This window comes from Anabrus simplex, chromosome 7 (genome assembly GCF_040414725.1).
Source record: "Anabrus simplex isolate iqAnaSimp1 chromosome 7, ASM4041472v1, whole genome shotgun sequence".
NCBI lineage: Eukaryota > Metazoa > Arthropoda > Insecta > Orthoptera > Tettigoniidae > Anabrus > Anabrus simplex.
Window position 1 is genome coordinate 11,441,906 of NC_090271.1, and position 15,293 is coordinate 11,457,198.

At 38.4% G+C, this 15,293-nt stretch overlaps 1 protein-coding gene across 1 annotated transcript in view; it reads right to left on the reverse strand.

Annotated features, from left to right (window-relative positions):
• The window catches only part of LOC136877199 (probable flavin-containing monoamine oxidase A), a 274,217-nt gene that overhangs the window by 195,822 nt on the left and 63,102 nt on the right, over nt 1-15,293 (reverse strand). Inside the window, exon 4 of the mRNA XM_067151016.2 lies at nt 10,002-10,117. Coding sequence (XP_067007117.2) covers nt 10,002-10,117 — 116 coding nt within the window. The remainder of the gene's footprint in view (nt 1-10,001; nt 10,118-15,293) is intronic.

Genomic DNA, 15,293 nt, shown 5'->3' on the forward strand with positions numbered 1-15,293 from the left:
ATCTCATTTCAGTTGCTTGGATTCTACTGAAGTCTTTGATTAGTACGGTACATGTCTCTAAACCATACGTGAGGACTGGTACAAAGTAAGTGTGGTAGATGATTGTTTTTGCTTTTTGTGGTATTTTGCAGTCCCAGAGAAGATTTCTGATTTGACTGTAGAAGTATGATGATTTCTGTGTCCTGCTGAGTATTTCCGGCCTAACAGTCTTGTCTTTTGAGATTATGCTTCCGAGGTACTTGAAGTGGGAAGCTGATTTGATTTTTACTCCTTCCAGAAATATGTTTGAGCTTGTTCCTTCCCTATTGATGGTCATTTCCACTGTCTTTATTTTGCTCATCTTCAGTCCAAAATTTTTGAATGTATTGTTCCATTCGTTAAGTTTCTTCTGAACTTCAGCTTTTGTCCCGCCCCATAAAAGCACATCATCAGCAAATACCAGGGCGTTTGGTTCACTGTCCATTTTCTTGATAGATTTTATGACCTTGTCCATTACTATTACGAACAGGATTGATGACAGAGCACTTCCTTGTTGGACACCTCTCTTTGTTTCAAACCATTCTGACCGTCCGTTGCCTATCTGGACACAGCTGTAGCACTTCTGGTATAGCATCTTGACTTTATCAATTAAGTACTTTGGCACCTTTAGGTCTAATAAGTTATTATATTTAAAAACCACCTTTCCCAATAAGTCTGACGACCTCATTACCAGTATTACTGAGGCTGAATCTAATATTTTAAAACTCCCGATCGAACATCGAAATGTTAAAAATTAAATAATTGAAAAGGAGGTTCAACCTATTCAATACTTAAAAGAAGGAAATGCAGTAATCACATTCCTATTTAAATGGGACCGGTTTCGACCTTAGTCCAGGTCATCATCAGCCATAAAAAGATGTACAATGTTTATGAATATTGGAGGTCAGTTTCACACTTTGATAGGCACAAAGACACGACACCACATTCTGTATGCACAAAGTCACAACACTATCAATTAATATACGAAGTTCAAAAATAACTAGAAGTCGCAGACGAATAGATTTGTAGTAGAAAGCCGCCAGCTCCTGGTGATCAGCGTAGCACATTCAAGGTCGAACGCCAAAGTAGAGTGGATAATGTTTTTGAAGGTCTAGAATTTGTCACGGTTGCAGGAAGTTAAGTACGTATATAAAAATATACGACGCAAATCAGAATAATTGAGTGAGTACTTGTACTCCTGCTAAGTTCTTGGAAAACAGTTGACATTGAAAAAAACAAATGTAGAGAGAAGAAAAAATGTAGTAAAAAGCGCAATATCGGAAAACAAATGAAAACTTATATGCACAGTGCGCTATTTTTAAATGAAAATTTTTTAGGTTATGATTGAAGTAGTCAAAGTTGGTGCAAGACAAGAGTTAAAATTTGAAAGAGGAGAACCGAAATGAAGGTCCTTTTTTTTTAATAGAGAAGGAAGAATAAATTAAACGAGGAAGAGTGATAGTGAAATAAGAGAAAGAATAAAATAAATTGAAGTTAGATGGTAATGAGGAAGGATAAGATAGGGAAATAAAGGAGGGGTAGTTTAGGGTGGGTTAGGAGGGTGGGTTATTGGAGGTAGAAAATGTGGGTGGGAACTATGTAAGGCATGGAAAATAGAATTGGGGTTTTGGAATTTGGAATTTTTGAGAAGAAGAATTAGGAAGTCAAAAAGGATATTGGGTTTTTCAGAAATGTCGTTTAAATTGAAATTAGGGTTGAAGTACTGGTCAAGGTGGATAAAGCAATTTTCAGTAATGTTTAAGAGGGGGCCTTTGTTAATGATTTTAAGTATATTTAAGTCATTGTCAATACTGGTGAAACTATGCTTGGAGTCTTGTATGTGCTGTCCTATGGCAGAGAACGCCATTAAATACAACAGATTCTCTGCCATAGGACAGCACATACAAGACTCCAAGCATAGTTTCACCAGTATTGATAATGACTTAAATATACTTAAAATCATTAACAAAGGCCCCCTCTTAAACATTACTGAAAATTGCTTTATCCACCTTGACCAGTACTTCAACCCTAATTTTAATTTAAACGACATTTCTGAAAAACCCAATATCCTTTTTGACTTCCTAATTCTTCTTCTCAAAAATTCCAAATTCCAAAACCCCAATTCTATTTTCCATGCCTTACATAGTTCCCACCCACATTTTCTACCTCCAATAACCCACCCTCCTAAACCACCCTAAACTACCCCTCCTTTATTTCCCTATCTTATCCTTCCTCATTACCATCTAACTTCAATTTCTTTTATTCTTTCTCTTATTTCACTATCACTCTTCCTCGTTTAATTTATTCTTCCTTCTCTATTTAAAAAAAAAAAAAACGACCTTCATTTCGGTTCTCCTCTTTCAAATTTTAACTCTTGTCTTGCACCAACTTTGACTACTTCAATCATAACCTAAAAATTTTTCATTTAAAAATAGCGCACTGTGCATATAAGTTTTCATTTGTTTTCCGATATTGCGCTTTTTACTACATTTTTTCTTCTCTCTACATTTGTTTTTTTCAATGTCAACTGTTTTCCAAGAACTTAGCAGGAGTACAAGTACTCACTCAATTATTCTGATTTGCGTCGTATATTTTTATATACGTACTTAACTTCCCGCAACCGTGACAAATTCTAGACCTTCAAAAACATTATCCACTCTACTTTGGCGTTCGACCTTGAATGTCCCGCGCTAATCACCAGGAGCTGGCGGCTTTCTACTACAAATCTATTCGTCTGCGACTTCTAGTTATTTTTGAACTTCGTATATTAATTGATAGTGTTGTGACTTTGTGCATACAGAATGTGGTGTCGTGTCTTTGTGCCTATCAAAGTGTGAAACTGACCTCCAATATTCATAAACATTGTACATCTTTTTATGGCTGATGATGACCTGGACTAAAGTCGAAACCGGTCCCATTTAAATAGGAATGTGATTACTGCATTTCCTTCTTTTAAGTATAGAATAGGTTGAACCTCCTTTTCAATTATTTAATTTTTAACATTAATAATTTCAATACGGAACAATGAAGTTTTTATCTTTAAATGAACATCGAAATGACGTGAAATACGAAGTAAAGAAGAACCTCCCCTCTTTAGTTAAAGAATTGAATTCCAAATCAATATCTAACTTTAACAAACAGATAACCGTACTTAAGTGTAAAATCAATAACAACAATGATGATGATGATAGCAAACACTCGTAATCGAGTATGTTTGTCTTCCAGGTAGGATGTCCCTTCATCTATGTGTTCGGAGGTGACTATACAGTCCAATGCGGGAGTTACACAATTTGCCACAGTGATGACAGGTAATCCGAGGTGGAGCAGTCATGTTATTTCTATGTCTTCTCAGCACTTCTTTTTCTTTCCTACGTTGCCTCTTGTCATTCGCTGTACGTCGGCGGTTTTCTTCAAAAGACAGTGTGCCGTAATGGACTAGTGATCTCCAGGATGAACGGTCAAGCGCTAAGCTCTCCCAGTTATCAACATCAATGTTACATCTCTTCAAGTTAGCCTTGATTACATCTTTAAATCGCTTCCTCTGACCGCCTACACAGCGTTTACCTACTGATAGCTCAGAGTAAAACACTTTTTTTTTTTTTTTTGCTATGGGCTTTACGTCGCACCGACACAGAAAGGTCTTATGGCGACGATGGGATAGGAAAGGCCTAGGAGTTGGAAGGAAGCGGCCGTGGCCTTAATTAAGGTGTGAAAATGGGAAACCACGGAAAACCATTTTCAGGGCTGCCGATAGTGGGATTCGAACCTACTATCTCCCGGATGCAAGTAAAACACTTGTTTGGGAGTGCGATTATTGGGCATGCGAACTACGGGGCCTGTCCATAGTAGCTGGCGTCTTAAAACCATCAATTCTATACTGGTGGTGTGTGCCTCTTCAAGAACGCTGACATTTGTGCGCCTGTCTTGCCAAGTTATTTGCAATATTCTCCTCAAGCAACGTTGATGATACTTTTCCAGCTTCTTAAGGTGTCGACTGTAGCATGTCCAGGATTCAGATCCGTAGAGTAAGGTTGGAACTACAACAGAATCGTGCACAAGAATCTTTGTTGTGATATTGACATCGTGATTGTCAAAAACTTGAGATCTTAACTTAGCAAAGGATGCTCCTGCACGGTTAATTCTGTGTTGGATTTATGAATCTATATTTGCGCTTGATGAGAGGGTGCTGCCAAGGTATGGGAAGGTGTTTACAACTTAAAGGCTCACTCCATCAATTGTGACATTGATATCTCTTTGACGTTCCCCAGGGGCTGGTTGGTATAGGATCTGTGTTTTGCTGGTATTCAGTTTGAGTCCGATCTTGTTGTACGCAGCAGAGAAAGCATTCAGAATTCTCACAAGCTCTTCTTGTGTCTGAGCTACGACAGCATTATCATCAGCATACTGTAACTCAACTAATGCTGCAGACGATGTCCGCGTTCCTGCCTTTAAACGGCTCAAATTAAAAAGTTTACCATCCATCCTGTAAGTTACATGAATTCCTGGAGGGAGATCATCTCTGACAAGTTCCTTGACAGTGGCAACATACAAGGAAAACAAAGTGGGGGCTATCACACAGCCTTACTTAACACCGGTATTGATATGGAATTGCTCTCCAATAGAGCCGTTGCCAATGACAGCTGCCATCATATCAGTGTAGTGCAATTTCAAAATGGCAATAAATTTCTGCGGAAAGCCATATAGAGCTAAAATCAACAATATCATAGTCACAAAAGCAGACGAAGGTCCCGCAACGGTACTAATGAATAAAGAAGAATACATTAGCAAAACCGAATATTTCTTTTCTGCTGAAACCTATAATATAGTGGAAAAAGACCCCACATTAAAAATCCAACGAGACCTTAAGAACCTGTTAAAGAAGTCTTCTTTTCTTTTACAAGAGTATGAACAACAAAAACTTACCATAATGAACCCTAAGTTACCCACAGCCAGAGCTTTACCAAAAATACATAAACAAGGGATTCCAATGCGCCCCATTATAAATTGTAGAAATAGTCCCACATATAACGTTTCAAAATTTTTGCATCGTTTCCTGTACAAGCATTATAAATTCAATAATAAAGCCTACATAAAGAATTCTGTCGATTTCTGTAACAAAATGTCCACATTCAAGCTAACAGATAATCACGTTATGGTATCTTATGATATCACTAACATGTATTCGAACATACCCATATTTGACACAATTAACATTGTAAAATCTAACCTTATGAAACATAACAATCTAAGCAGATACGAAATAGACGATTTTATTAATTTATTGAAATTTATACTTAACAATAACTATTTCACATTCAATAATAAAATATATCATCAAAAAGGATTAGCAATGGGCGACCCAATTTCCGGCATACTTGCCAATATCTTTATGGACGATATGGAAACCAAATTAATAATTAATAAAATTAACGGCGTAAATCTCTGGCTGAGATTTGTGGATGATTCGTAATCATAGATAAACAATTGAATAATAGCGATAACGTACTCAGGCTTCTTAACAACCTTAACCCTAGTGTTCAGTTTACTAAAGAGGACGAGATCAACAACTCCTTAAACTTTTTAGATTTAACTTTGACTAGAGATAAAGATAAGTTCAGGAAACAGGAAACCATCTGCCGCTCCTATAACAATAAAAAGCAAATCTTTGCACCCTCACTCCCATAAGCAAGCTACATTTTACAGCTTGATTCACAGGGCCATGAACATTCCTCTTTCTAAAGCTAATCGAGAAAAAGAACTATGTTTCATCAAAGAACTAGCCATGGCGAATGGTTTTAAACCTGATGTGATCACCAGAATCATAGGTAAAAATTAGATTAAAGAGTTCAACTACACTAGTTCCCGAAAAAACCAAAAAAACAAATTTCGCTATTTTTACTTTCACCAACCCAGCTATTCACAATGTCACTAAACCATTAAATAAGCACAATATTAACATTGCATACCGAACCCGTAACACCAACCGTAATATAATTTTCAATTCCAACTCTGTCAATACAATTTACGACAAATTCTCAAACTCGGGAACATATAGACTCAAATGCACACAGTGCAATTTTTCTTATATAGGGCAAACTGGCCGCAGTTTTAGAATAAGGTATTTAGAACATTATAATGTCCTCAAACACAAAAAGCATTCCGCTATGAGTATTCATATGAGGGACACAGGACATAATTTCAGTACTATCGATCAAGATATGCAAATACTCAAATACGTAAATAAAAGCAGTTTAATGACCAGGTATGAAAATGCTTACATTTTTTTGGACCAATACTTTAATAAAAATAGTAATTTAAATGATGTCTCGGACATTAACAGCCCCATAATTGACCAAATCCCCAAACTAATTGCTAAATTAGGAATTAATGCTAATAATTTCATGAAGATTTTCTATTATAAACATGCTTTCAATCCTCCCGTAGTAACAGCAGCAACAGTAGCCACACCCACAACGCCCCCTACCACTGCATCCTCCCCATTGGCCGACAACTCGTGCAATGTCCCGCCTCCCTTCCCCTCACCGCTACCTTCCCCGTCTCCACGACCGCATTCGTACAACACATGCAGCAGTAAGTCAGTTACCATCAAACCTCAGTAAACAACCAAGGGACCAATTCACACACGGGTAAGCGTTTTCCGTTATCATCTCCTTACAGTGCTACAGTCTTTAAATTTCCAATAGCTGACACACATATTATTCCCCCTTTTTCTTCTTTTACAGGATACACCCGATTTAAATTTCACCTACTAGATCAGTAATTCTCCATTAGGAGACCAATGTCAACACATTACTGCACAAAATAATGTCTGAAACACAACGTGAGTAATCCCATAAAGGCTAATTTATGCCAATTTAGACAACGTTTTATCACCAGTGAACTTCGTTTTTCAACCATCATATGTGATTTCAGCATTCCTCATCATGATTATTCTTAAAAAACAGCACCATAGTTTATAATAAGAACTCACCCTGATATGAAAAACTGTTTTTATCATAAACAGTCTAATGCAATCGAGCGTAGATATAATGGACAACGATTTTTAAGAACATCTAATCACTACATACTATTTTAACATTTTAAGTCATCCATTCCATTTTACATTTTAAGCAATTTTTAATGATCAATTTTTTGTTTTAATAGACAAATATAATTTTATTGATTATTTTTAGTGTTAAATTCATATATTTTTATCAATGTATATTAGACATTCTTTTGTGATATACACCAGGATCAGGGCCCTGACCCACCAATGATTTATGTTATCTATGGCTGATGATGCTCACTAAGATTGAGCGAAACATGTCCAATTTGTAATTAAATGGTTTCATCCTAAATATAAGGATTTTGTGTATTGGAAAGGTGGTTTTTTAAATATAATAATTTATTACTCTGAAATCCAATATGGTTGTAACATGAGATTTATAACTTGTAACCTTTAGGTCTTCCAGACATTCCCATATCTTGTTTCGAGGAACACTATCATATGCTTTTTTAATGTCCACAAATGCAATCCACAAGATTTCTTCCATATTCCCAGTACTTTTCTTTCAGCATCTTTACTGCAAAGATAAGATCCACAGTACTTCGATCTTTCCTGAACCCATGTTGTTCTTCCTCAAGCAAAGGTTTCAATGGTCTTTGTACTCCTAAAATACGTCAACGTTCAGTCTACACTTGAAATGCCAGTGTATATGACCTCATGGACAGCACATATCTTTTCCATGAAGCTTTCTTACTCTGTCGAAAAAGAACCTGCGCCTTAGTGCAAAGTTTTTTAAATATTACCAAGTTGGCTACAGTAGACTGTCTACGATAGCATTCATGAGCCACTACGTCGTTCATTTATAGCTGCTAAAATTTCTTCATTTCACCAAGAAACGAGTTTTTGTCGAGGAGTCCCAGAAAAAGATTGAATGGACTCCTCATCAGCAGCAAGAATAATTTGTATGATATAAGTTATATCGTCTATGCTCCGGCTCTTCCCATCGTTAAAGACAGCTAATGATGTAAATTTTGGCCTATCAGCACATTTAAAAATCCATCGGGGAGAAGCCTCAATGGATTTCTGTTTCAACAAGAATAATGGGGAAATGATCCATCATAGCGGTCATAATGTGCATCCAATTGAAGCAGGGGAACAAGCACTGCACAGATTAACGCACTATGTTGAAATGTGTTGGATTCCCTGTATTCAAAATGCGTAAATCCAGCTCTCTTATTAACTGCTCCAACTTCCTTCCTCTGAGGAAAGGCATTTCAGAGCTCCATAATAGATAATGGGTGTGAGATTCACCCAATAAGAGGAAAGGAGGTGGGAGCTGATCTATAAGATCGATTACATCACTGATATTAAGAGGCTGGCCTGGTGGGAAATAAACATTACAAAATTATTATGACAGGCAACGAAGCACATACTGCAACTGCCTTCAGTTGGGTTTGTAGTGGAACCTCTTCGCTGTAGGTGTCAGAACGAGCAAAAATACCAACACCACAGAAGCCCGGAAAGCATAGTCACTTTCTGTCGAGTATAGTCTATGATGACTGGTCTGAGATTGGTTTCTTGAATACAGACTACAGTCGCCATGAACTGACTGATTAGCTGGTACAGTTCAGTAAAATGCCTGTCATAACCATTTCAATTACACTCTAACAGTGCCATAGTGTGGGTTCCTTAAAAAAGTGTTAGGTTTAAAGCGGCAAGATGCTACTTAATTCACACTGACATCCCCATCCGAAGATGGAGACAGATGCTCGACGTGCATCACCCCATCACCGGACAAGGTGATATACTCCTCCTTCCAGAAGGAGGGCATGTGACCCCATTCATATGAGGGGTGGGGGAGCACCTGGTAAGGGCATCCATCTTCCCAGCCCTGGTCGACAGTGCTCCCTCCGCCGGCTTGGGTGCAGCTATTGCCGACCTCTTGGGGCAGGGAGACTTGGCCTTCCCCCTGCTGTGCTGGCTTAGGTTTCCCAGCCAGCACACGCTTGTTTGTGGTCGAAGGCTTTTACTCTTTGTGGCATTGCTCACAGGAGCAACTGCCGCCTTGGCCGCAGCGATCTTCTCAGAAGGTGTCGTTAGAAGGAACGACGAACCTGGTAAGCTCTGTGCTATCAAGCTGTAATCTAATGTCTAGGCAGATGAATTCATGGAATTAAACTTATGGCATGCTTCCTTGTATGAAACACCATCCAGTGTCTTTTATCTCCTGGAGTTTCTTCTCACTGAGAGACTGTTCTATCTCGAGGAGAATGAAGACCAGGGCAGTTAGCGCACCTGCTGGGAGGTATACACTGTTCTGTGCCATGAGCTTCTTTTCCACATAGATTGATTCGAACAACGAGATACCACGTGTCCGAACCTTTGACATTGATAGCCCGCATTGGAGGTGGGGTGTACGGCCTCACACTTCAGCGATAGGTTGGTACCTTGTCTTTCTCTGGCAACACTGCCAGCTTCAAGGAGACGATGAAAGCAAAGCACCGGTGGCAATGTCGTTACCATTAACTTTGCGTGTTATATAGCACTGGATGTGTGTCACGCCATGGTTCTTCGTGTCTTCCATCAGCTCATCGTCAGTGTTCAGCATCAAGTTGCGATGGAAAATGACTCCAGGAACCAGATTCAAGGTTTTGTGCTCTTCCACTTTGGACCTTCCTTCAATTCTTATAATTGTGATCTGCTTGGAGCGCAGTGCTCATCTTGAGAAGCAAACTACCATTGCTTATTTTCTTCAGCCTCAAGTTCCTTTGATGTGTCGACTGAAGAGAATTGATTTAACTGGTTTGAAGTCTTGCCCATCAGTTCTGGTAGCAGCCAGGAACCTAGAGAAAATGGAACCCAAACTAGCATGCTGTGCTTGTTCCCATGGGCTTTACCCCTGAAGAAATTAAAATCAGCACATAATAGTTCATTTCTCTTCTTTAAATTGTACCCTGGGGTATGCCCCTTGCCCTACCTTTATCCTCAGCTCTCTGGCACCTGATGTGGAGGTATCAAACTGATTTAAAAATCCATTTGTTCCATTTGAATAAGCCAGAAAGAATAATGCTGACATTTCACGAGGCTCAGTTCCTGGAATTAAAAAAAGATTATTTTAATGAGTGAATCATATCTATCATACTGATGGTGTAGAAGGTAAAAATTGTCAACTTTACAGTAGACCAGAGAAAATCAATTTAAAAATACATAGTTTGACATGAGTTAGAAATATAAACTTGAATTGTTGGGAGAGAAATTGACAAAGGATGTTGATGCATCAGATTCAGCAAAAAGTTGTGAAGATGCACATAAATTAATGAAAAAATGTCCAATACTAACATAGGGTTTTGCATTCTTCACCATCTCATTGTTTCTGTACACAGTATAGGCTACCTGAAAACAGGATTTCATTCTTAGTACTGAGGGGTATAAGGGATTTTCACATGCACTTTTCAGTATACACAAAATACAAATAATTATCACATACAGAAGAATAGGAACACACAATGAGAGCTGATTGTGAGAAGAGGGAACACAAATACATTGGTTCTCTATTCACCAGTTCACAAGTTTCATCAGGAAGGAAGGCTTCAACAACATTCATTGACAGCTCTTCAGTCTTTACATGGAAAGAAGTAAGCCAGAGAACTCTCTCCATTTATAATTCATTTAAAGTCAATACTGGCACAAAAATACTACTACTGTTGGCTTTTCACAGGGGGCACTGCCTCTTGCGCTACCGTTACTGGTAACAATGATATCAAGTAGGCGGTGTCTTACAAATAAAAGTATACGTCATTACTTACTTATCATGTGATATTAGTGCCAGGAATGTTCGAGGACATGTTGGGCTTGCCTGGTGAAGGTCTTCCTACTTGACTCCCATGGGCGACCTGCACAGCTGAATGTGGGAGGTAGGGAGAGGGTGAAGCCTACTCCTACACCAAGGGGTCTGATGTGCCCAGATACATATGAACACTATGGAGAGGTTTGGAATTGAATCCAGGCTTTTGGCACGCAATCTAGTGATTACCACCACCTCTCCTACTTTCCGGCCAACATTCTGATGGTGAAAAAATTTGGACCAGCGGGACTCGAATCGGCCAACCACAGTGTCCGACTGTTATATACTGGACAGTTAGCGATCGTGGCCACCAAGCGGGCAGGATAAATTATGCTAAGTTAATTCACGAGGGATCCACATAAGTAAATTGAAGGGGACTTTGCAAATTCTTCATAATGACATGTGGTACTTCTATCAAGTTCTCTACTGGTGATGGCAAGAATTGTCTCTAAAGCATTCTTACTAGGCTGACGAAACATCCCAGTTTTTGCACCATTGTCGCGGTACCCCAAGAAAAATCTTTGGGACACTTAACACATTTGCATAATTTGACAAGCAGCGGTCCTGTGCAGTGTTTTGGCACATGAATCAAGTGACGAGTTCAACCAAATGAACCGGCGCGCGATTGAAAATTGTACTGCAACACCACAACACAGCACACTCCACTGATGATAACTTGAACACACTGAAAATTAATTCATTAATGAATTTGTATTAGTAGAGTCCCACACCGTGACTTACTGGCTTCATCTTAAAATGATTCATTTACTGAATTGAATTATATATATATATATATATATATATATATATAAGATTCCCTTTGCAATGTAAGTTCTCACAATACATCCTGTATGGAACTAGGGGCAAATACTGTTGGTAAACAATGCTGTCTGTATGACACTGGGATTGCCAGGTACATCCTGCTATCGTATGCGACAGTAGATGGTACTACCTACGAGTGTCTGACCGAGGGTTGGGCGGACCTGACAAACTCAGGGAGTTTACCATTAGGGGGCTTGTTGAAGCCTTTGTGTAGGAAATGACACGAATTCAACAGGATGCTGCTGCCTAGCAGATGTGGCAGGAGACTGCTAAAGGCCAAGGGAGATAACCTTACAGAAAATCTTCTCTACATTACGCCCAACAAGTTGAGTAACTGCAATTGCTTTCAACACTTATATGAGTCCTGGATGTTTCAGAAATACTTAGGAAAAATTTAAATTCTGCCACCTTCTGAACTTGAATGCATGGATCTGCTCTTTTTGAAATTATTTCATATGAGACATTTGTAACACAGCCAGCAGTCATTCAAGGAATGAAGTATGGGTAAGTCATCACGAACGTGAAATTTGAGTGAATTATCTGCATTAGTTAGTATTTTATGCATGTTTTTGTGGACAAGTTCACTGAAACTACTGGCTGGCAAATTACAGTAAATCTGTTTCCACAGTCAACAATGTGGCCATTTATTGTGACTTGAGTGGGTTAATTGCCCTGCTTTTTAATGAAGAAGCCAAATGTATATAATATTTCCTCAGTTGTTAAATTTTATCATTACCATTCCTGCAAGAACTGAAGAAAGTTAGACAATAGGACATCACAAGGATATTTCACACTACAGTGCGTCAATGAGGTGGGAATTAATATTGTTCTTTATGATGTGTAAAGTAACTTTGTATTATTCATTCATCATTTGTTCACTGTTTAGTGATTTGAATGTTCCGTCAGTGCCAAGTAGACACGCCATAAATCGCTCTTGCGCATGGCCAATCAAGTGGTCATTAAACCTACATTTAGCAAAACGAGTAGCATCATCATCATCATAAAAGCAATGCAAAGGAAAAGGAAAGACTGGTATGACCATTTCTGAGCATTCCTGGAAGAGTGAATCAATTGTAACTATGGGAGTTTCTTTTTTTTTTTTGTGTGGCAGTATTGACTTTTGACTTGGAAGCTAGGAACTTTAACACACTGTATCACACTCAAGCTATCATATTTTTCTATGATCAAATTTATTAAAATTTATTATATCATTTCTGAGTTACTTAATTATTTTATGTGTAATGTTGATTTTCTTTTCCAAATTTCAAATTACTGTAATCTACTCTTAGCATGGATTTTCTACAGCTGCAGTGCAATTTATTACCAGTATCACAATATCTAGGTAATACTGAAGTGAAGTTTAAATCAGTGTCCAAGTTTCTTTTCCCTGAAAAATTTTGTCTGCCTGGTTCTTACTAAGGATGGAATGACATCCTCAACTGTTCCCTAAGAACACATTCCATAGTCCATTCTCATAAAACGACCAATAATTGTAGCTCAGCGTTAATTCGTATCCGAGTGCAGTAAAAGCTCACATATGTCCAATGCTAGTAATGAAATGAGGATGAAGTGAATGTAAGCACCTCTGAAATTGCCCATTATTTGTGAAATGATCCACTATAACCCATATCAGCTCTATGTAAGAAGTTGACATGAGCAATTTGTTGTACACGGTGGCCAAAAAGTGGGTAAACCCCATTTTATTTTGTAATAATTAGTGCTGAAGTGTCAGTAACCATGTTATACTCCAGGCCATCGTTTGGAAAGACTAAAGTAGAAGTAACGTCATTGCCTTGTCACACTCGCCTTGGACGTCAAATGAACCGGCACGCGATTAAAAATTGTACTGCAACACCACAACAAAGCACTTTCCACTGATGGTAACTTGAATGCATTGAAAAGAATTACAGTGCTTGATTCTTCATTTTTGGAGGGACTACGGAAAAAAAACGTACAACATGGGAAAACGGAAAATATGGGAACGAATAAACCATCAACAATTTGGCTAATCATCACAAAAATGAAATATGTACAATTGTAATCTTACAAACGCCCCTAAACTTAACCAAACTACAGCCCCAATGAGCCTTCCGTCTACCAAGCAACCGCCCTCGGTCCGAAGGCCTCCAGATTGCGAAGTGACACATGGTCAGTGTGACGAATCCTCTCAGCCGTTATTCCTGTCTCTCTAGACCGGGGTCGCCATCTCACCATTCAATAGCTGCTCAATTAAAGGTAATTGTAGTATTACTGAACCTGGAACCAGCCGTCATATTCAGATAAAAATGCCTGACCTGACCAGTAATCGAACCCAGGCCCTCCAAGTGAGACCCAGGGAAGTTAGATCGCAGGGCTGGCTTCAAACATTAATTACCGGTACGCGACTTAAAAGTCTCGAAACTTTGCGTTCAGTTTTACCGGGGAAACTTCGTCAGTTTCCTCTGAAAACTTCATCAAATTCCTTTGAAAACTTCTTTCAGTTCAGCAACTTTGATCAGTCAAACTCTTCGAAAAATCTAATATCCGTAACACCAAGCCAAACAACAATCGACCACAAGTAGTTTTTCATTCTCTAATCTAATAAAATAAAGCACATTAGATACAAAAGCATCCAACATGATGGCAGAATCCCTTTTTTTTTTTTAATCTTCCATTGTAAAATCTTCACTGGTATACTGTTCCTAGTCAGTGTATGGAAATCTTGTACCGTGTAAATTAGGCCTACATCGACTTTTATAGGTTGAACTCGAGAATATGGTTTTGAAAGTATTAATTCTCAAGTTCTCGAATGCATTATATTTAGTTCTGTCCATCACTAATCACAATCAAATTTGAAAGAGAAAAAATATCATTATCACTTCTGAAATTATGATTATTCAAGACTTTGAGCTCAGCTAGAAAATGCACGCACTGTACAAGTCAGTACAAGTGCGAAATGATACTAAGTTTTTAAATGTAACGTGTGCAAATAAAACGACTGTGGTTTTTTGTAACATTTTTATACAAAAAAGTGAAATTCCCAGTCTTATATAGGATGAAAACAGTAATAGGCAATCCCAAAACCTCCCATTGCTTTATATATGTAAGGTGCAACATTTGTTCTGGTTTTGATAACATAATCGTATATGATAATATTAAATACTAAATTTGTGTTACTTAAGAAGGAGCAGTTTCGATTCCTGCCTAAAAGCCGAGTGACTATACAGTGCCCTGAGGGAAATGCCGAAAACCTGTTCAGCGATACACTCGAAAAAAGTAAAAAAATAAACATCTAAGCCCGGACATAACGTAGACGTTTTGCAAGTACGAACATTTGCCGAAAATCGTTCCGTCTTCAAATAGAGCTGTCAAAATGCGCTGTGTCTCCTTCCAATTGTTGTGGGAACTCTCTGCTTTATGATTTCCGAGGATTCTCTAAACAATACTAGCAGAATGCAATGCTAAGATGATCCCTTAGGCAAGTTCACCGCCGATCGCTTATCCAGTATAGTATTTCCTCAAATTACCGCAATGACAGGATGTCAACACCAAGATCCGTATGTATGCTGTAGCCGTCCTTTTGTAAGATACAGTTTCTTGAAAAATGTGTGATCGAGGATTTAC